The sequence below is a fragment of the Astatotilapia calliptera genome, chromosome 6, assembly GCF_900246225.1.
Source record: "Astatotilapia calliptera chromosome 6, fAstCal1.2, whole genome shotgun sequence".
Lineage (NCBI taxonomy): Eukaryota > Metazoa > Chordata > Actinopteri > Cichliformes > Cichlidae > Astatotilapia > Astatotilapia calliptera.
In genome coordinates this window covers 7,621,726-7,645,525 of record NC_039307.1, presented here as the reverse complement: position 1 = coordinate 7,645,525, position 23,800 = coordinate 7,621,726, and the positions used below count along the sequence as shown (strand labels likewise).

At 42.6% G+C, this 23,800-nt stretch overlaps 1 protein-coding gene and 1 long non-coding RNA gene across 2 annotated transcripts; one reads left to right on the top strand and one right to left on the bottom strand.

The window, feature by feature from the left end:
- Positions 1-16,379: 16,379 nt before the first annotated feature.
- On the bottom strand, positions 16,380-19,443 carry LOC113023683 (uncharacterized). Its single transcript, XR_003272604.1, has 3 exons — positions 19,283-19,443; positions 19,044-19,185; positions 16,380-16,523 (listed from the first exon to the last, which is right to left on the bottom strand). It is a non-coding gene; the product is annotated as an uncharacterized LOC113023683 (long non-coding RNA).
- A 77-nt stretch (positions 19,444-19,520) lies between these two features.
- adra2c (adrenoceptor alpha 2C) lies at positions 19,521-23,416 on the top strand. The gene has a single exon (XM_026169940.1). The coding sequence runs from the start codon at positions 19,865-19,867 to the stop codon at positions 21,212-21,214; it is 1,350 nt and encodes a 449-aa protein (XP_026025725.1). The 5' UTR covers positions 19,521-19,864; the 3' UTR covers positions 21,215-23,416.
- The last annotated feature ends 384 nt before the right edge of the window (positions 23,417-23,800 follow it).

Genomic DNA, 23,800 nt, shown 5'->3' with positions numbered 1-23,800 from the left:
CGGGTGAGATGGGACTTTCTTTTCCGTACGCTTGAAAAATTTGGCCTCGGAAGTAATTTTGTATCCTGGATAAAAGTATTGTACTGTGACCCTGTAGCGGCCAACAATAGTCTGTCCCCCTTTTTTCAGCTTCAGCGTGGCACACGACAGGCGTGCCCTTTGTCACCTCTCCTTTTTGCCATCGCAATTGAACCGCTAGCTATTGCTCTGAGACACTGTGTTGAGGTTGAGGGAATACGTCGAGCATAAAGTCTCTCTTTATGCCGACGACATGCTCTTGTTTATTTCCAACCCTTCAAATAGCCTCTCATCCTTTAGATGTACTTAAGGAATTCGGGACAATTTCCGGATATAAGGTGAATTTCGGGAAAAGCGAGGCAATGCCTTTAGGTACAATAACCTGGGAACTTTCGTCTATTCTAGCACCTTTCAAACTCAGCTATAACAAGTTTAAATACTTAGGCATTTGGATTACGCAGAACCATAGAGACTTGTATAAAACTAATTATCTTCCTTTATTGTCTAAGCTAAAGGAGGATTTTGGAAAGTGGGAGTCCTTGCCTCTTTCGCTGGGTGGTAGATTAAATATCATTAAGATGACTATATTTCCTAAATTTCTATATCTTTTTCAGTGTCTTCCAATTTTTTTAACTAAGTCATTTTTTAATAATCTAAATAGTCAATCTCCTCCTTCATTTGGAACAAAAAACCACCTAGGCTGAAACAGAGTGTATTACAAAGACCGCAGAGCGTAAGAGGCTCCCAAATTTTTTGTTTTATTACTGGGCAGCTAATATAAGGGCATTATTGTACTGGATAAAAGACCATGATAATTTATCATCATCATGGGTAACACTGGAGCGGCTATCGGCTATCTGGCTGGGTTTTAGTTACACTGTTCTGGATGGGGGGGGGGGGACTGTTTGTTAATATTGCCGTAATTGTTGTTGGAAGCAATTCTTTGTTCAATAAAAAGACCTTGATCAAAAAAAACAAAACAAAAAAAACAAAGGGGTCCAAATACTTATACATACTTGTATATAAGGATTCCTCTTTCTGGACTGTACAGCTTCATTCTTGCCTTTCTTGTTTTATCAGTAACAGGTTTGCTGAAAACCACCAAGCAACACAAGAGGTGAGAACATAAGAGTATTTTTTTTATATACCCATCTGCCAGACAAACAGTACTGTGGAGACATACTTTGATTAAGAGACAGATATTTCTGGATACAGACAAGCATGCAGAGAAAGAATGGAGGGGCTTCAAAGGCTGTGTCTGTGATATGGTGCCTCTGTGAGCTGAGAACCACCACTCACATCCAGCATGCATTACAGAGGTGATTTTAGATTGTAATCACTGGGGATAAACTGAGGCACAAATACACCCCATCACGACCAGCATAACAATGACCCCTACACATACATGCTCGTGAGGCAAGGGTGGGCATCAGCGTGTGAATGTGAATGTATGAAAGAAACCAAAAGGGTGTAAAGAAACTGAAAGTAGAAATAAAGAAAGAGCAAGTGAGCTACACATGGACATTCACAGTGGAAGGAGTCCAGAGAGCTCACAGGGTTTATAAGGCAGCAGATGGGCAATTTCAACACCATTAAGGATGGAAGAAGCAATTACCGAGCCAACAATCTTCACATATAAATGCATGCTTGCGTGTGTGTTTGTGCTGTAACCCACATGTGTAAATATGTAAGTAAAAGCCGTGTTTTCACCCCTTTCTTTGCTTTTATCTTTAAGGATCTTTTAGGATTTCTTTACAAATCCTACCATGTGGATTCATGGATTTTTTTTTTCACATTCTGTCTCTCACAGTTGAAGTGTACCTCTGGTGCAAATTACTGACCTCTGTCATCATTTTAAGTGGGGGAACTTGCACAATCGGTGGCTGACTAAAAACTTTTTTGCCCCACTGTATACACACATATTGTCCCCGTTTCCCCTCCCTCTCCCCTCCAGCGAGGAGTTAAACAGTTTGATGGCATGTGGGACAAAGGACTTTTTAAGTCTGCCTGTCCTTGACTTTGGGAAAAGTCAAGGACCATGGTCCATAATGTCCATATTCCATCTTAATTTGTTTTTATATAAGTGCGGGGAATGAGTCTTCAGTTGACTGTTTTTTAATAGGCAAAAAATAAGTAAATGGCGAGTAGAATTTTTTTCTTTTTTTTCTATTTTTGCTGATCCGAAAATTGATCCGATCCGTGACTTAAAACCGTGATCCAATCCAAACGGTGAGATTTTTGATCCGTTGCACCACTAGTCAGCAATGGTGAATTTCAAACTGAAATTATTATTTGGATACTGATCCTAAAAGCTTTTAAGACACTGACTTTAACTACAGTCCAAACTATGTGACCCAGACACAAAATCATCAGAAAGCAAAGTTTTTGTTTATTTACAAGAAAACTTCACAGAGAACCTTTAATATAAATCGAATTAAGTCGATATGAAAGACAGCTTTTGAGTTGAAATAATAAGACAAATAACAGAGGTGGGAGGTTTGTGACACCAAGACAGTAGCTGTCAATCATGAGCAGCCTCCATATAACTGCCATCTGTTGTTTGAAATAACAATGTGATGATTCACTGATTGGGAAAACTTAAAAACTGTCAACTAAATTAATCCAAACCATCTTTAAGCCTAATATTCATCCACTTGCTGGATTCATAGCTTGTGTTGCTCTTAAATCACCAAAGACTCACATCTGGTTTTAACCTACACACACACACACACACACACACACACACACACACACACACACACACACACACACCACACAACTTACATACCCTAAGGATTTGTTTTCTGACTGCACGGTCTGGCAAGGTTATAAAGCTGCTGTCACTCAGTCTCAGGCTGCTTATTCTGGGTGCACGAGATTAGGCCTGCACAATAAATCAAAAATTTATTGTCATTATGATATCAGTTTAGGAGTTTTGTCTTTTGGTGAACCAGTTTTTGTCTGAGTGTGTTGCTGGGTCTGAAGTACACTGGGATGTCGTGCTTGGAGAGAACCCTCCTGAGTTTCTCTGATACACCGGCTACATAGGGGATGACAATGTTGTTGCATCTGTCTTTCTTATCCTCCCTACCTGGTGTTAAGCACACTTATGGACACCCTTACCCTCAAAAATGGAGTTTGTAATGGAAAGGCTCTTATGAGAGAGCATGTTGTTCTTTTCTCAGTAAGGATTTCTGGTGTTAAAATCAATCAGAAATTCTTTGCTCTCTTTCTGCAATCGATTTAGAATATATAAGTTTCAACCTTCTGTCAGTTATTAGTGATGGTGTGCTAGAATCCTGTTTCGCCTCATTTCTTTTAATTGATCAAGGCCTGTACTTGGAGATAAACGTCTTCCTATTTACTTGGGCAACCACATGTTTGTGTCTGTAGCTGCTCTTGTGTGTCTGTGTGACAAAATTATCAAAAGAGTGTGTGAGAGGTCACTTTTACTTGCTGGAATCAGGATACATGCGTAAGGAACAAAAATTAGTGAACTCTCCTCACTTATGTGGAAGTGGCAGTCTCTGTGTGCATGTGATTGATTATGGGTGTGCATGTGCATGTTTTGTAAAATCTTCACTTCATTATGTGCATCTGTAATTGAATTAGTCATTCCATGCTCATATCCAGCATCGACAGGAGCAGACTATGGCCGCGGTTACATTCTGTCAGGATGGTGGCAGTTTTTTTTTTATGTGTGTGGGGAATTTTTTCTCAGTTTTTTTCTCTTTCTCTTTTTTTCTCCATGATAGAGTTAAGGGGGGAATTTTCCACAGGGTCACATTATATGGTGGTTAAAAAAAAGCCAGTCTTGGTCTCATTTAGTCTCACGAATTAGACTTTGAAGAGGCTCTGTCCACCCATAGCTGTATTTACATATAATGTGAAAAGTATCAAAACAGTACACTCATGAATCATTTATAAGAGCACTTTCTTTGAAACAGCTGCTGAAGCATGGTAATTCCTGGCTGTTCTTAAATTATACTCCACTATGACTACTGCTTCTACTGGCTTTGACCGTCTTTTGCTTTCAGACCTGTCCTTATTCTTTGTGGCAAATATTCAACAAGATGCTGGTAACCCCTTTGGTGCCAGCTGTGGGCTCAAGGCTGGAGCCGAACAAAAACTCCCTGATAACGACTGTGTTGAGTCTGTCCCTTCCCATTCCATGCAAGGCCACCTGGGTTGGCTGGAAGACTCTTTACTTAGCCTAGCAGGGCGAAGGACACTGTCTCAGCTGAACTATGGACGCGCAAACACATACATATACTGATACTGATAAGCACTCACTGACGCATCACCCTCCCTACCCTGGATCCAACGCCACCTCAAACGCTTACCTCCCCTCTGATGTGGACATCGGGTCAGCTGGAGGCGCAGTCGAAGATTGCAGCGGTCCCAGATCAGATGTACACACTGGAACACTTTCCCATGTTGCTTGTCTGTGTTTATTGTGCTATGGTGTGTTGATATCTGTTCATTCCTGTATTATCCTTTTGTGTTACACATTTCGATGTTTTTTTCCTCGTTACCTAGCCTGACCTCTCTCCCCAATGTGATGTTTGTGTATTGTATGTACGGTCGGCAAGGTCTGTCATCTCGGTTGTGGGCAAAAGATCTGCAACTGACAAATAAAGGCTATCTCATCTCCTCATCTCATCTCTCATAACTTTTCTCAGAGATTTCTGTCCATTTTAACATGTTAGCATCATGCAGTTGCTACAGATTTCTTTGCTACACATATGTGATGCAAATTCCCATTCTACCACATCCTACCACAAACTTTGAGATGACTGTGGCGTGTGAATTATCCTGCTACAAGCAACATTTAGAAGATAGTTACATTATAGTAATAAAGACACAGTGAGTTGGAACATTGCATTTACCAGTGTTCCACTGGTAGAGGCCAAAATGTACTAATAAAATATCTCCCAAACTGTTACAACACCACTACCAGATGCATGAACCATTGATACAAGACAGGACAGATGCCATGCTTTCATACTGTTTAAAACAATTCCTGATCACAGCAAAAATCAAGACTCATCAGGCCGTTTACAAATCTTCTATTTGTCATATTTTGGGTAGCTTGTGCAAATTGCAGGCTAAACATCCTGTTGTTAACTGACAGTAGTGAACCCAAAGCAGTCTGGCTATTTTCCTCTGACCTCTGACATCAGCAAGAAATTTTCACACAACCCTAGAGATGGTTGTGTGGAAAAGTAACAATAGATCAGCAGTTTCTAGAATACTCAGACCACCCCGTCTATCACCAGCAACCATATAAGGTTCAAAGTAATGTAAAACACCTTCATTCTCCGTTCTGGGGTTTTGTTTGATCTTTATCAGGTTTTGACCATTTCTACATGTGCTAAATGTGCTCAATTGTTGCCATATGATTCAGTGATACTAATGATGAAGAGGTGTGCTCATAAGGTGTTGGTACGCGTATCATGTAAAGACATGCGCTGTAATTTTTATAAGAAGAACATTTTACTAAGGTCTTATTTTCTCTTCAGTATGAAAGCATGTTTGACTTAAAAAACCAAACAAATAGTTAAATGTTGTGCTTTTGCATGCCCTGTCTTTTGGCTAAGCCTGCCTTTGAGTGCAAGGATTAAAGATGTAAAGTTGGCAAAGGTTAAGCAAAATCAAAGCTTAATGAGTGCCAGAATCCACACACAAGTAGGAAAATGCAATATGAAAGGCTGCAAAGTCGAGGCTGTTAGTTAATGGCCCTGTCTGATAGGTTTGACTGATAATTCAATAATATAAAGTGGGTATTTTAGATTTTCCATCAAGATAGCCAAAGAGAACTTTCTTGCTTGCTTGCTTTTCCCCCCCATTGTGCCAGAATCTCAATTTAGCACAAAAACATGCTCTGCTTTGCAGGAAGATTGCAATCTTTGGTTCAACATGTTCCCCTTGCTTGACACCCATTCAAAATGCTGAAATTAAACCTCCCCCTGTCACTACTTACAGGTACAAAACAGCACTGCTGCACTGTTCAAATAGCAGAATACAAAAAGAAATGAGCATGAAAAATCAGAGCAGAGAGGGAAAGATTGGAAAGATTGTGTGTCCGGAGAATTAATGAATAAAAAACACAGCAAATTTTCAAATTCAAATTTCAAATTTTTATTTGTCATGTACACAGTGAAATGCTTACACAACTGCTCGTGACCTAAAGAAAAATAAAAGGAAAAGGCTATGAATAAGATAGGAAATAAATATGAAAAATTAAAAAGTGTAAATTTAACTAGGAAGGAATAAAATATAAAAAATTAAGGTTAAAAATGAAATAACTGTACAACACAAATTAGAATGAAGGGTAAATTTAACTGGGAAAGAATAAGATAAAATATATAAATTAAAGTTGAAAATAAAATAACTGTACAACAAAATACACAATACACAGTATAGAACTATATAAGAATGTATGAAGAAATATAAATAAATAAATAAATATATACACAATAACAGCAGCTGTACAAGTATTAAATGGAAATGAAGAATGTAGTGACCAGTGTTGTGCAATCCACATTATGTCTTGTGCAGTGCAAATATGCTTAAAGTGATTTAAGTGATGAAGTGAAAACAATGTCCAGAATGTCCAGTGTGTGTAAGAACCATATGTGTGGGTCAGTACTGTGTGGTGGTGTGATTGAGAGACCGTATCGCCTGCGGGAAGAAGCTCCTCCTCAGTCTCTCTGTGTTGGTCTTCAGGGAGCGGAATCGCTTTCCTGACCTCAGCAGAGAGAACAGTCCGTTGTTGGGATGGCTGAGGTCCTTCACGATCTTCCTGGCCTTGGTCCAGCACCGCCTGCTGTAGATTGAGTGCAGGTCAGGGAGCTCGGAGCGGATGGTGCGCTCAGCTGACCGCACAACCCTCTGTAGAGCTCGTCTGTCCTGCATGGTGCTGTTCCCGAACCAGGTTAAGATGTTTCCCGTCAGGATGCTCTCTATGGTGCAGGAGCAAAAGTTCCTGAGCACCTTGGAGGGCAGTTGGAAGTCTCTCAAGCGTCTGAGGTGGTAGAGATGCTGACGGGCCTTTTTCACCATGGTGTTGATGTGACAGGACCATGACAGGTCCTGCGTGATGTGAACTCCGAGGTATTTGAAGCTGTCCACTCTCTCCACTGGGAACTCGTTGATGATGGGGGTCTGGTAGTTCCTCTCCTGCTTAGTGCTGAAGTCCACTATCAGCTCCTTTGTCTTACTGACGTTTAGAAGGAGGTTGTTCCTCTGGCACCAGTTCTCCAGATTCCTAATCTCCTTCAGGTAGGCCGTCTCGTTCTTATCAGAGATCAGGCCCACCACGACGGTGTCGTCAGCAAACTTGATGATGGTGGTGGAGCTGGTAGTGGCCACACAGTCATATGTGTACAGAGAGTACAGAAGGGGGCTCAGAACACACCCCTGGGGGGCTCCAGTGCTGAGAGTGGTGGAGGCTGAGATATGTCCGTCCATTTTTACTGTCTGTGGTCTGCCAGTTAGGAAGTTGGAGATCCACTGAGACATAGATGAGCTGAGTCCCAGATGCTCCAGCTTGGTGGTGAGTGTGGAGGGAATTATGGTATTAAATGCAGAGCTGTAGTCTATGAAGAGCATTTTAACATAATTCCCCCTTCTAGTGTCCAAGTGAGTGAGTGATGTGTGGAGGAGATGAGAGATGGCATCGTCTGTGGAACGATTTGGACGGTAAGCGAACTGTAGTGGGTCCAGTGTGTCTGGTAGTGAAGAAATGATGAAGTCTCTGACCAGGCGTTCAAAACACTTCATCACTACTGAGGTGAGGGCTACAGGGCGATAGTCATTGAGAGAAGCAGGGTGGGGTTTCTTCGGGACAGGAACAATGATGGACTCTTTGAAGCATGTGGGGATCACCAACTGAGATAAAGAGATGTTGAATATCTCAGTGAACACAGGAGCTAGCTGGTATGTGCAGTCTCTGAGGATACGACCGGGGATGCCGTCTGGTCCTGCTGCTTTCCTGGTGTTCACTCTCTTGAAGGCTCTCCTTACTTCATGCTCGGAGATGATGAGCACGTTTCCGGTGCTGGCAGTATCTTCCTGTCTGCAGCCGTTAGCGCCGCTAGCACTAGCATTGTTGGAGTCTTTAGCTGCAGCCTCGAAGCGAGCATAGAAAGTGTTCAGCTCGTCTGCCAGAGTCACGGCCGCGTTCGTCATACCGGTTGTTGGTGCTTTATAGTCCGTTATTGTCCTTAGTCCCCGCCATAGGCTCTGTTAAAGATATTCTATTTTAACAAGTACTCAGATGCAATGAAATATCAGTCAGACACTTAGAGCAGTTTTAAACGTGCACGGGTGAGAGACTCAGGGAGAGACTCACACACCTCCTTGGTGCAGTCTGGCTTTATTTATACACATCATGAAGCATACAAAAAAGGAAATATCATCCTTATCTTGTCAAGAACGCAGGTGTGGTTTCTCAAAAAACTTCGTGTTCTCTACAAGGTTGTTTCTTACTCGTGGGTGGCGGTTTCCTGCTAGTGTGAAGGCAAACAGTGACAATGTGAAGGCAAAAGAGTGATTATGTGAAAGCAAACAGTTTCCGTTATAAAGTAGGGAGCCAGCAATTAAAATATACAGCTGGTTGAGTACAGAAGAGAAATATAAACACTCTTAGTTGATTATTATATGAATAATAAAACCTTTAAAAACAAAAATACTCTGACAGGCTCCTAGAGTCACTCTGTTGGAGTTGTGACTCTAGTTTCCTCCCGTAGCGCTGCTTCGCCTCTTTCACCGCCCTCCGCACGTTATATGACGCGGCTTTGTACGGGTCCATGTCCCCCGTCGTGAGTCCCGTGTTGTAGGCAGCGGTGCGGGATCTCAGAGTGTCGCGGATGGTTTTATCCACCCATGGCTTCTGGTTGGGAAACGTTGTGATAGTCGTTGTCTCCACGGTATCATCCGCTAATTTCCCGATGAATCCCACAACCGCTTCCGTAAACACGTTGACATCATCATCGGAGCTGTTTCTGAACATACCCCAGTCTGCGTCATCGAGTGCGTCCTTTAACGCGGCCACCGATTGATCAGTCCAGCGCGCGATCTTCCTCTGAACCGGAACTTCCTGTTTCAGCCTTTGTTTGTATTTTGGCATGAGGAAGATGGCGGCGTGATCGGATTTGCCAAACGGAGGGCGGGATTGTACCTTGTAGCCGTCCTTGACCGTAGTGTAGCAGTGGTCCAGTGTCCTTTCACCCCTGGTGGTGTCATGGTCCTGGGCCATGTGGGCCCAGTATTCTTAGTTTCTTGTATTTTTGTATTTCGTTCCTTATTTAGGTCATGTTTCCTGAGTTGTCCTGTTATGTTGTTCCTTATTTGACTTCCCCTTGTGACTCTTATCCCCTGTGTGCCCCTCTATGTATCTGTGAGCCCTCATCTCCCCTCCTTGTGTTTCATTCCATGTTTCCCCAGCCCACTATGCCCGTGCTCTCTCTCTCCTCCTGTGTGCACCTCTGTGTACTTCCTGTTTTACTTTGACAGTCTCCCGTCAGTGTTGTTTACTCCTGCCTTGTCTTGTTATGTTTATCTGTGTCAGCTGTGTTCCCATGTGTGGCCACTTCCCCTGATCATCCCTCTTGTGTATTTAGTCTCTGTGTTTCATGTAGTCTGTGTCGCGTCGTCTGTGTTACCACCCCCTGTGTTCCGTATCTCCAGCCATAGCTTTTCCTTAGTTTATGTCCAGTTTAGGTTTCTGTTTAACTATTACTCTTATGCTGCCCTCACTCTGTTTTGTTCCTTTCATCAGCCAGAATAAAAGGCTCGCTTTTGTTTAACTCCACTCCTGCATCCTCGCTTGTGTTCGCTCCTGGGTCCACCACACACATTTCCGCACGGTCTGCCTCTGCAGACCGTGACAGGTGGGGCAGGTGATGTGTTGATAAAAGTTCGGCGCTGCGCGTTTGAGGTTGGCACTATTAAAGTCCCCCGTCACAATAAGCGCAGCGTCCCGGTGTTGTGTCTGGTGCTGTGTGAGTGCCTCATGCAGCTCGCATAAGGCGGTGACCGTGTCCGCTTGTGGTGGAATATAAACAGCACTTACAATGACCGATGTAAATTCCCGAGGTAGATAAAAAGGATGACACATGATGGACAGTAGTTCCAGATTTGGTGTGCAGGAGCGTGTGAGAGGAACAACGTTCGCACTGTTGCACCAGTTGTTGTTCCACATTAAACACACGCCGCCTCCCCTTGACTTCCCCGAGTCCCGTGTCCTGTCTATGCGGTGAACCGAGAAGAACTCGGCCGGCTGGATGGCGTGGTCCGGCACCGCTGGGTTCAGCCATGTCTCGGTGAAGCAGAGGAGATTGCAGCCCCGAATGTCTCTCTGGAACTTTATCCTGGCCCTGAGGTCATCAAGCTTGTTCTCCAGTGACTGGACGTTGGCGAGCAGGATGCTAGGCAGAGGTGTGCGGTGTGCACGAGCTCTCAGCCTGTTCCTGACGCCGGCTCGCTTCCCTCTAGGCCGCCGCCGCTTCCCTTTGTTCTCCCTCAAGATCTCACTCGGCCAGCTCGGATCCGGAGTTAAAAACTTTGAATTGTGAGTGGATCTCGAGTGAATCTCAAACGGACATTTCACAACCTTCACCAGCACATCAACTGCCCCACCCGGGGCACGAGGACATTAGACCACTGCTACACCCCGTTCAAGAACTGTTACAAGGCTCAGCCCCTGCCGGCATTTGGAAAATCTGACCATTCCGCCATCTTCCTCATGCCTGCCACCAGTGAAGAAAATGCATTCGTCATCACAGAGCATGCCGTGAGGAACACCTTCAGGAGGGTGAACACCAGGAAGGCAGCAGGACCAGATGCAATCCCTGGCCGGGTCCTTAGAGCCTGCGCTGATCAACTAGCACCGGTGTTCACGGAGATCTTCAACCTCTCCCTGGCCCAAGCTGTGGTTCCCACGTGCTTCAAACAGTCCATTATTGTCCCTGTTCCAAAGAAACAACAGCCCGCTTGCCACAATGACTACCGTCCAGTAGCACTGACTTCAATTGTGATGAAGTGTTTTGAAAGACTGATGAGAGATCACATCACTTCTTCACTTCCTGCCACCATCGACTCACTTCAGTTTGCTTACCGGACTAATCGTTCCACAGACGATGCCATATCTCACCTGCTCCACACATCCCTGAGTCACCTGGACACTGGCAGAGGGAATTATGTTAGGATGCTGTTCGTGGACTACAGTTCAGCATTCAACACAATAATTCCCTCTAAGCTTTTCACCAAGTTGACGGATCTAGGACTCAGCTCATCACTGTGTCAGTGGATCCTCAACTTCCTCACAGACAGACCCCAATCAGTGAGGGTGGGAAAACAAGTCTCCCCCTCCATCTCACTCAGCACTGGAGTGCCTCAGGGCTGTGTTTTAAGCCCCCTGCTGTACTCACTGTACACTTATGACTGTGTAGCCACATCAGACACCACCTCCATTGTCAAGTTTGCTGACGACACTGCTGTTGTGGGCCTGATCTCCGACAACATCGAGACGGCCTACCTGGAGGAGATTAGGAACCTGGAGACCTGGTGCCAGGAGAATAACCTCCTCCTAAACATCAGCAAGACTAAGGAGCTGATCGTGGACTTCACTACAAAGCAGGCGAGGAATTACAAACCCCTCATCATCAGTGGCACGCCAGTGGAGAGAGTGGACAGTTTCCGATACCTGGGTGTCCACATCACTCAGGACCTGTCATGGTCCTGTCACATCAACACCCTGGTTAAGAAAGCCCGTCAGCATCTCTTCTTCCTCAGAAGACTTAGAGACTTCCATCTGCCACTGAAGGTGCTCAAGAACTTCTACTCCTGCACCATCAAGAGCGTCCTGACGGCAAACATCTGCACCTGGTTTGGGAACAGCACCAAGCAGGACAGATGAGATCTGCAAAGGGTGGTGCGCTCGGCAGAACGCATCATTCAATCAGAGCTCCCTGACCTGCTGTCCATCTACACCAAGCGGTGCAAGTCCAAAGCTAGGAAGATTATGATGGACCTCTCCCATCCCAACAATGGACTCTTCTCACTGTTGAGGTCTGGGAAGCGCTTCCGCTCCCTTAAGGCCAAAACAGAGAGAATGAGGAGGAGCTTCTTCCCCCAGGCTATTCGGGGCCTGAACCAGGTGTAGGACTGGACTCTCCCAAACACGTCACTATAAGACTGGACTCTCACACACGTCACCACACGCACCACCACACATTTCCTATAATCCTATAATTCCTATAATTTATAATCCTTATCTTTATAACCTCTTCTGCTATTTGCAATTCTTTACTGTAAATTCCTAAGTTAATTTGTAAATTTTTGTAGTAAACTGTAAATTGTAAATATTGTAAAACTTTTCTTCTGTCATTTAATGGTCGGGCATTGTACAGCTACAAGCATTTCACCCCCATGTCATACTGTGTATGGTTGTGTGTGTGTGACAAATAAAATTTGAATTTGAATTTGAATTTGACATTGTATACCAATAGAAACGAGAGTGTCACTGTCATACCTAATGTACCCAATGGTGATGATTTTGCCGATTTAGAAACGCTGAAAACTAACTTAAAAAACAAAGACAAAGAAAAAGTGGTCGGAGCAGTCGTGATGGCAGCCGACCTCACTGGCGCCATCTATTCTCACAGAGGCAGAGAAGGAGATGAGAGAAAACACCGGTGAGGAGTATGAGAACATTTTGTGATCTGTACTTCAAAAGATTTTATATCAGTTTTATTCTGATGCAGGCTGATGATATCAAAGTTGTCCAGTTGAGTCCATTCAGCGTTAACTAGTTTGTCCAAGGCTCACAATCCCCCCCAATCATTATGTGCTCGGTATAACTCAAACTATTGTAAACATGGATACACATTCATACACACATTTGAGAACAACCATATAAAAAGTGTTGAGTGTGATAGAAAAAGAAACACCCACACAAGATGAAACCAACACATCTTCTTTGACACAATTTGTTTAACACTTTGTCTCTCTCCCTCTATGGTATCATTCAACTACACAATGCAAATTCTCATGGACGCATACACACATGCATCACTCTATTATTCACAGTGAAGGGGAACAGGCATGATCGGGCAGTGAAGCTGAGATGTCACTGCTCCAGCTGAAAAACCACACTGACACCACAAAGGCAAAGTCTGTATTCAAATTAGCAAGCACTGCCGGTGCCTGTCCACAGCGCAGAATTAACAGGCTTAGAAGCAGGCAGTCTGCAGATAGGGAGTATTTCCAAACCTAAAGAAGATTCAGCTGCTTTGATTTTCTGTTGACAAAAGCATGTTTCCAGTGAGACTACGATAACAGGAAGGTTAGTGGAGAACAGCAAACCCCCCCCACAAGCACATACAAACACACAGCAAGAAACACCATCGAGCCATAACTTTCACAGCACTGTAAAGCAGATGACAGTCCAGGACCAAGACAGGATGGGAATGAATGGTTTCATCACGTAATGTCCTGAGACACTAGAAAAGTGGAAGTGAAACGGCATGACAGTGTGTCAGGAAAGTTTCCCCAGAACTCATCAAATGTAAATGTATTTTCTACATCACAAGGAACGATACAAAGTGCAGGAGATACCGATGAAAGAGGGAAGAGAGCTTCGAGACAAACCTCCCTCTTGAAGAGGTTTACTACATCAGATCAAGCAACAATAGGGTACGGGCCGTTTGTCAGCCGGCCAATAAAACTGCACTCTTCCACTGAAAAGCAGAATAAAACACACTGATAAAATCGCTGAACATCCTCACCACTGGACACAGTGAGATCACCCACAGAATAAATCCCTTTTATGTCACCAACTGTCGTAATGTGTTCATTTGGTAACATCTGACCATCTGGCCCTAACTACACTACCCATGAAATGACTCTAATTCAGAGAAATAACATGAGCCTCCCTAAGTAGCCATTCACCAGCACATGCTTAAGACTGCGCGTGTGCTAATGCAGACCTGTGAGTGTGACGGAATAAAAAAAGAAAGGGAAAAATAGTGAGCGTGAACTCGCCAACTAAATCCCTGGATACAGCAGAACGATGTGACAACAGGACAAGGAGGAAGATGAAAAGTGAAATACGCTTTGCCACTCAATTCCCAAAGTGCGAAGAATACCTTTATAACCTAGCGCTAATTAACCGAGGAGGAACAAGAAGCTTTGTTCTTTCCGCCCTCTTCTTTTTTCCTGCCTTTTCATGTTTCCTAAACTTTTCACACTGGTTTAAGCTTTAAGCTCTCAAGCACATGCATCTGAACTGATTGCACTAGAGAACCGGGAATCTCATAGAAGCCTGAAAACATTTGACAAAATGCCTTGTGGACATCGGAGGCTGTGAACATATCTGTTGACCAGGGTTTAAATGGAAGAGGTATTGTAATGAAAAAACAGGTTGACTTAAAGATGGTACATTACACTCTTCACCCATGTTTGATTGTATTTAGTCGTACTCCTATTGCAGCGGACACATTTGGGACTGGAAACTTTTGCACTGGTATCGAGAGGGCCCTGAAGGTGATATTTATATTTGCATTAGAATATGTTACTTCTCCAATCAGTAACCACTGACTCAATGAATAATTTACTCGAAATCCATCAGCTACATGTTATTGTATTATTAGCTGATTACCCTTTACTCCCCCCTTTCTCCAGCCTAAAATTTGATTTCTACATGAATTCTTTTAACATTTCTGGGCCAATCTGTGATCTCTTTGCCAGTGACACTTCACAGATGGTCATTTTTCACCAACATCAAGTCAATCTGGTGTACAGATCATGATGCAACTCCTAGTCAACTGGTGCTCGTCTATGTCTGGGTGTCACGTTTCTAACACATTCAGGCTGTGCATAATTCTCGACTTGCCTGCGGATCAGCAAGTTTGGCCCAACTGTCCCTCAGATGGACAGTAATGACTTTGCTAGGCCAGACACTGCACAGCCACTCATCTTACAATTGGACAGTCAACCTTTCTCGGGACAGTTGAGTAATCTTATCTGCAGTGCAACAGTCTGTTGTGCCACAGCAAATATCGAAATGCTTTATGAGGTTGAAATACTATTATAGTGTCCATTGTGGAGAATCAGTTTTGGAAAAGCTATTTGATTTGTGTTGTAGTCATATCTGGTAATTATAACTGGAGTTTTGGAGACTTCTTTGGAAAAGACACAGGCCGTTAATAAAAGATGACAAAAGCGACACGAAAAAAGACCTTGAGTCTTGTATGAGTATGAAATGATGAAGTCTTTCTTTTCTGCCTAGTAACTTATATATAGCTGAAGGTCAACTTTAATATTAGCACGATCTGACAATGAAATCCAAACATGAGAGAAAAAATATAAATTGTTTTACAGTGTCACAATATCCGTATAACGTTTGGCTTTTCAATCTCTCAGCTGACTCTTTGTAATGCCTATGAACCCAAAAGCTTAACAGAAAAGGAAAAAGATACATCTCTTGATGCTAAATACAGAGTTAATATCTTTACTGCTGATTTTGCATTGTGTAATAGGAAGAAAGCCATTTGCCTTAGTGACAGCACACAAACCTTTTCCCAAAAGAGCGATGGAGTAATGCACTTTCTACTCGGCAGGAACACACAAAGACAAACACCCCCGACATTTTGTCCTTTTCAATTCAAAGCTGTGGGTTTTTGAACAAGAGTCCCTTACGCTGACAACCTGCAGTGTTTGAAAGGGGCTTACAGTTATTTTCACAATACATGCTTTTGCCTGATATTTTACTTCTCTTCAGACGGTCCTTACTCTATAAAATCCTCAATGCCAGATAATGCCGTAGCACCGATAAAAGTGCAACACATCTGTCCTCTTATAACATCCAATCTCTGCTGCTAAATGTCTACATATCCTTCAGCTTAAACTGAATTTTAAAATGCCAAATACTTTATACACTCATAGTCTACACAGGTTTCATTAGTTTTTATTTACTGACTACATGATTATTTTTGAGCTGAATGTCAGCCACATTTTTAAGGCTGCACGCCAAACTATTCATTAAGTTCTTTGCACAATGTCTCTTCACACCCAATACTCCTTATGCTGCTTCATTCAAGCTGTAACAGAGGAGTTCTATATGGACAACAACTGATTAAGCACAAAAATGTGAATGAAAAGAGAAATATTTGTTTCAGAGATGGAAATATAATAAGATTTTTCTGAAACTGGGGAATAATAAAGCATTCAGAGATTTTAAATTTCATAATCAAAAGACTTAGCTGTTAACTAGACTGTGCATATTATTGTGCAAATCTACTGATTTGACAGCTCACACAGAGGGCAGTTTGCACAGAGTCAAAACGCATCCCTGAATTTCTTTCTTTTTTCTTAATTCCCCAGAGTTACAAGAGAGAAGCTAACAAATCTCTTACCTGCTCTTTTTAAAATGCATCCTGCTTGACATCCAGCCACAGGCTTCACAGTGACAACTACTTCATCTTGGATTTGCTGACAATCTTTAGGGGAAGCAAAATTTGAAAAAGACACCAGTTTAAGATATGGTTCATACAATGAAAATGTGTTTTTCTAAAAATCTCTGTGAGCTCCAGTAGCTCTGACAATCCCACAGAAACTGCCACAAATGATGAAGAGAGTAACTGAGCGGTTGGGATCATTTGGCCACATATGCAATTTTTCCGAAGGAGATATGTGAGCTTAGAAACACTGACAACTTTACTTTTTTTATTATGCAGGTCTACCCAAAAAAAACTCCTTCCATGTGAAAAAAAAAATCAATTTCAGATCAATCTAAATTCCTAATGGGTAATTTGTCAAAGGCAAGGTGGTAGATAAGAAGCAGACCCTGCTTTGTGCGGTGATGCTAGCAGAAGAGAAACTCCCCTAGGCTGAATGTTTCTCTGTTGAACTATTTGTTCTAGGCTCTATAGTCATCTGCCCGAGTTACACTGCCATTTGTCACTGTCATCAGCTGGTACCTCAGTTTACAGAGGAGCCAATATGGAAACCACCTCACATTAGAGAGGGTGGAAATTAGAGGTTACTGGTAACAGCTTTGATTTCTTTGGGGAATTACGATTTGCAAACACGTGCCTTACTAGAGTATTTAGTATTTGGATATTTGGTTTAAACACTGATGTGCTTGCTGAACATTTATACTTGCAGGGAGATGATCAGAGATCATAAGCAGGACGTGGCCATCTTTGGAATAATGTCTTCTGGCTATAATGAGGCTCTGATTGTGTGATAAAGGCCAGTGACTCGAGCAGTCACTTTAATGGGTCACAAAGGGCTTGTCATGTAACCTTGTGAGAGCATATCAGGTGTTATTATATTTTTGAAAGTCTGAGAGGCTCATTATACTTTTCTCTGCTGTAAAGCTCTGGGTACTGTCTCTGCTTTCAGTTCCACAAATGCTGCCTTGTAGCATTTAAATAAAAATGCGGATTTCTCGTTCAGGAGCGACTCTGTATCACAAAAAAAAAAAAAAAAGAACAGAGCTGTAGTTTATGATTATACTGGAATAAAAAAGAATGAAACAGAACAAAAAGCACAGTAATTCGAAGCACACAAGTACGTATCCTTGGTTTAAAGAGATAAAAATAATCAGCTAAGTTTCTTTGACAGCTCAAAGCTGTCTCCTGGCTAGTTGCAGAAAGTGCCAACTTATTCCCTCTGAGGAAGACTCAACATTGAAAACAAGAAAAGGCTTGGTAATAGCTGAGATCCCTCACCGATGCCCCAGTTATATATAGATGAGCTGTGGCCCCAGGACACAACTTAATGACCATAATAAGACTTGACTGTTTGTTCAAAATCAGCTTAGAGTGCATCTACACTGACCTACAGCATCACTCTAGCCTAGGTTGAATTTAAAAAGGCAGCATGAGAAGGAACACTCTGTTTTTTGGATGGGTGCAGGGGGAAGGTTAGTGACTGTGATTCCACACAGGCAGATGGACCATGAGCTCCTGAGCCCTCCTCATTCCACCTCATAGTCTTGATGCAGATCAATTTGGACTTAAGCATTTCTTGCGGCTGTGGCTGCTCTTTAATTCAGCATGGCTGCGTGCTCTACTGATTAATGGCAGGTACTTAGCCGGTAGACACGGTCAATAAACGCACTGGCCAAGGAACTTAATACCCAGCTATATGCCAAAGGCAAGAAAGGGTTTCTCCAGGAGGCAAAGCCACCCAGAGTGGATAGGGATAACAGGAGCAGAGGAAGTCCACAAAGGAAGTCCAAAAACTTATCACAGGCTTTTTTGGGGATTGACCTACCAAAGTGAACTTGGATTTAATTTAAAGAACCTGGACTGTGCTGCTGCACCATGTGTGCAAGAGAAAAGGATACAGAGATAAGGAGAGAAAAAGAAATAGAAGTAAGTGTCCCTTGTGGCTAAAGTTTGCATGCACTGTCCCAAGGAGAGAATGGATAAAAAAACATAAAGCCAGGATAACCTGGATGTCATGCTAGAGACATATTCCGCCCATTAGGCTAATGCATCCAAGGTAAGGGGATGAACTCGTGACTTTAAGATGTCTCCTCATTAATCATATTTCATGCACGCCCTATTTTGTTCTCTAGCTTATGTATTTACAGGGCTTTCTACGCCGAAGATTTTGCGCCTTTGGAATCCCCTAAAGGCGCGTGCGTCTCACTTTCCATCAGAACACACAACTGCGTCATGTAATCCTGTAATCCTTTTGATTACCACCATGCAAACACATGAAATATAACGGCAGTAGAGTGCAAAAAAGAGGGGACATTATTTCCATTATGTGTTTACACGTGTTCTTCTTATATTCATAAACCAGGGCGAAAGTTAAATGATGGGCCACATAGCTTAATAATAATAATAATAATAATAATAATAATAATAATAATAATAATAATAATAATAATAATAATAACAACATTTATATTCAGTTTGTTTAAGAAAACTATCGCTAATGTTTGTATGAATCGTATGTGTTGGCCAATTTGTCCCTCCGGAGCTGACTGTTACAATACTGACCTCCAGTGTGTGCACAGAAGGACAAAGCAGAGCGTGCCTTGCTTGGTGCGGGACTTCGCCGCTGTCAGTTTGACAGCAATGTGACCTCCAACGAGCAGCTCCTGCACACAGGCGCTCGGCGTGAGCGCACTCTAAAATAGATCTTCAAGAGTCAAATAAGAAAAGAGATTGTCTGATCGACTGTCCAATTTGTTACTGTCAGCCACTTTACACCGACAATGCAGCGAAACTGGACTCACATTAAGCAAGAGCTCCCCCAGCAGTAGCCAACACTGATCTTACCGACTATTCCCGTATAACTTGTAAAAAAAAAAAATTAAAAAAATGTTTGCTTGCTTATTTGCTTCCTCTCCTCCAATAATCGCTCCCATCTCTTCTCCGGGGCGGAGCACGTCCCTGCTAGTTCTTTCTGAAAAAAAGAAAAAAAAAGACACGTGGTTCTTACAAACCTCTCTCAGGACACAGCGGGGAGGCGGAGGTGGAGAGATGCGGGCGCAGTCGGGGTGGGAGAGGACACGGTGAGGAAGGAGTCCGCTTTCTAACCATGGAAATTTTGCTGCTGAGCAGCGTGCGCTCTTGGAATAAGGACTTAAAAGACTTGTATATCTCATGCTCTTTCTCCTCCTCCCCTTTTCTCTCTGTTTTCATATGCATAAGAGAGACTTATATGGAGGATGTGGAACATTGCGGAGAGAAGAAAAATGCAATTTCATGTATATTTTTTATTGTGAAAAGTGCGCTCAAGTCTTAATTGGATATTTCTTTTTTCGGATTATTTCCGCACATTAATTTTTTTGTAAAAATCAAAACTGGACTTAAAAATGGATTTCTTTAATATCTCCAGCCTGGACGACAGGGTAGAGGCAGAAAATATCTCCTCTAATTCAACCTCTGAGAGCCAGTATACCCTGCTCGCTATCTGGTGTCTTGCTGGACTTGTCAGCTTCCTGATTTTGTTTACAATAGTCGGGAACGTTTTGGTTGTTATCGCCGTTTTAACGAGCAGAGCTCTAAAACCACCCCAGAACCTCTTTCTCGTCTCCTTGGCCAGTGCGGACATACTGGTAGCCACTCTGGTCATGCCCTTTTCACTGGCAAATGAACTTATGGGTTTCTGGTTTTTTGGCAAAATTTGGTGTGACATCTATCTAGCTCTGGATGTTTTGTTCTGCACCTCTTCTATTGTTCACCTGTGCGCTATTAGTTTGGACAGGTACTGGTCTGTGACACAGGCTGTAGAGTACAACTTAAAGAGAACACCTAAACGAGTTAAAGGCATGATTGTTGTGGTCTGGTTGATCTCAGCCATAATATCCTTCCCTCCACTGATATCAATGGACAGAAGCAGCAGCGAGGCCAGTCCCCAGTGTATGCTGAATGATGAGACCTGGTACATCCTCTACTCCAGCATAGGATCATTCTTTGCTCCCTGTGTTATTATGATCCTGGTCTATATTCGGATCTACCAAGTGGCAAAAACCAGGACCAGAACATTGTCAGAGAAGAAAAGGGATGTGGATTCACCGCTGGAGAATGGGATGGACCAAGCTGAACCGGGCATAGGTGGGTCTTTAAAGTCCAACAGGGGCGGGAGCATGAAAAATCAGGAACGCCAGAATGGGCATTGCCATGAGCAAGCGGTTCGAACACCCCTACCAAACGAGCCAAAACATCCAACAGACAACGATGACGACTTTGAAGATAGTAGCTCGTCAGACGAGAAACTTAAAAAAAGTTCTTGCTCCTCAAAACATCATCATGAAGACAGAAAAGACAGGAAGGCTAGCCGAAAGAGCAGCTCCGCCTCTAAATACTCCAGCAGGAAGTCGCGTGCCAGTTCCAAATCCATAGACTTATTTTCATCTCGTCGCAAACGTCGGAGCACTGTCAATCGGAAGAAAGTCTCAGCTGCTCGGGAGAAACGCTTCACCTTCGTCCTTGCTGTGGTCATGGGCGTATTTGTTGTCTGCTGGTTCCCATTCTTCTTCTCCTACAGTCTGTATGGAATCTGCCGTGAACCATGCCAGATCCCTCTAACACTTTTCAAGTTCTTTTTTTGGATCGGCTACTGCAACAGCTCACTAAACCCAGTAATCTACACTATCTTCAACCAGGACTTCCGCAGAGCCTTCCAGAAAATCCTTTGTAAGTCATGGAAACGCTCTTTTTGAAGGATACAGCACGGCTGGGTGTGTAAGACCTTTTACTTTGCAGACAATAAGCTATGCTGTTCTGAACCGTTTGATAATGTGCTGGCCTCGGGTGTTTTCACATCTGTACTTTCAGGGACTGCATTAGAAATGAAGGCGTGATTAAAAGACCTAACAAAATGCACAAAGAAGGGGCTTAAACTACAGGTTCTCTGATAATATTCACATAGGAGGCTTATTTGATGACTTTTAGGCGGTTTTTCCCTGATGTGGGCTTTGGTTCACCCTATACTGCTTTTCTCTTCACCTAAATAACATAAATGGTTTCCTAACAGGTACTGATGCATGCCTGCCACAGTGGCTGCACTTCATGAACTTCCCAGGAGGCAAAGGGTTTACAGAGACAGAGCCAATTTACAATGTGACCTCATTCACTGAATATAATGCGAAAGCCATGACAATCTCTTCACAACTGTTGTTTGTGACTTTAGATAATAGTATGTATCTTTTCTCTCTATCTATAAATCTGTTTTTCTTTAACTTCCTATGTCACACTCTCGACAGGAGGACCAATGGGACGAAGGGGCTCTTTGCTTACTGTTAAAGTAGCAAAAGTGTTTCACACAAAAAACTAACAAAAGAAAACAAACAAAAAAAAAAAGACATCTTGAAAAACAACAAATTCATATTTCTGCCTCAGTGTTTTGTGTGAACTTAAAAATGCCTAAACTGTGTGCTGCAGTGGAAACTTTTGTCATGTTATGGTGGACTTTGATTGGACGACACGTGCAGTACAGTGGTATCACAGACAGGCATGTTCACCTTCCTCACACTGCCGAGGAAAGCTGATGGAATACTGAGGTAGTACTGAAGCAGATGGGCATCTACTGAGGCATTCACTGTTTGTGCATATTTGTGTGTGTGTATGTGTGTGTGCGTGTGTGTGTCTGTGTGTGCAGTCTGGGGGGTTTACCGCATCTTATCCCACCTGCCTGTTAGTGAATGTGTGTGCATGTCTGAATGTTTGCGTGTAAGCCTACTTTTCCAAATGGCCTGATTCTTTCTGGTCAAATGTGTATCTATTCTTCTGCTTCTTATTTTTGTCATTCAACTTCTCTCCCTTATAGCCACAGTTAAAACCAAACACCTTATTGCTGTTTCAGTGTATGCTGCTCACACCCGTATTTAGTAAGAACACTCAAGCATTTGTAGCCAGAAGGGCAGATGCTTTGTTCAAGTGTAAATAATTAAGATGATACAGTATTATTGTGTGGTGCCTCATAATCACACGTGTAAAGGATAACAATATTTTGTTTGTAAAATGAACAACACTCTGCGAGATTTCTATGTTACACCAACCTCTGTCCTTTTCTAAAAGAACAAGTGTTCACTTCTCTGCTTTGAACACATCTGAAAAGATCAAATAAAGAAATCTCTTAAGCTATCTTCTGAAGACTACAAGAGTGCATTAGTGCATTTGTTGTTACTGTATGGGATTTTTTGCCGCTCTGCCACTGTTGGTATAAAATGCACACCATCTGAGTGATCCATTGATTTACTTCCTCAAATTTCTGATTGCACCTTGACTTCTCACTGCAGCTACATGCTAATCCAGTTTGTTACCAGTCTTGATTTTGCTTTGTACAAAGAGGGAAGACTTGCCATCACATACACTCCCCTCCTTCACTAACAGCCAGGCTGACTAAGTGAAATGGTGAATAGGTCAAAACCAGCAGGCAGCTATCTAGCAAATCCCCGGGATACTGGTAATGTCATGCTACATGCTTAAATACTTGATTCTGATTTCACTCGATTTTAACCGATATATAATTTAGTCAATATTGGCAGATATGACAGATATATATCCAATATATGTGTTACCCAATAGGAAACGAATTGCTTTTTTTTCTTTTTTTCTTTTTAACAAATTTGTGCAGAAAATAAGGGCCAGTGTAATTTAGAACTGATGTTATCACATAATTTGTCCAGTGCAGCAGCTCTGACTCCATTATTTACAATACTGTCAACACATGTAACAGAGTACGTGTCAAGGCCAAGCAGATTGTGGTGCAGTCAAGCAGTGTCTTCATGGTACGCGACATAGTGGAGTGCACTGCTGGTAAGTTCATAAAAAATGATCTCATTGTTTTACCTTTTGAGTCGAACATGTTGCATCTTAAAACTTATTTATGAATATGTATCAATAAATAATCTTGGACATTATGTTATTGCCATGTCTCCCTGTTTTTGTTAATGGCCCCAAAAAATCAGTATCAGCCAGGCTAAAGATCTGACACAGTATGTGGATAAATGCACTGATTAAAAAAAATAAAAAACTACACTGAATCTCAGAAATGAAATGTGGAAATATCTTGTATTTTTCAACTATTCAGTAGGGCCAGACTACAGGAGAAGGGTCAGAGTGACTGATGGAAAGGATGACAGCATAAGACACCTGAACAAGAGACACACAGGATTGAACAGATCATTTAAGATCATTCTGTTTGTGCATCCAGTCGTGGTGACAGTGTGGCAGCTACCTTTGCTGCTTTGTCCATAGGAGCACCAGCAGTTGTTTCAATCAGACACATCTGGCTGTGACTGCTT

Excerpts from the sequence above, each read along its gene's own strand:
- adra2c (XM_026169940.1), top strand. The coding sequence starts at position 19,865 with ATGGATTTCTTTAATATCTCCAGCCTGGACGACAGGGTAGAGGCAGAA.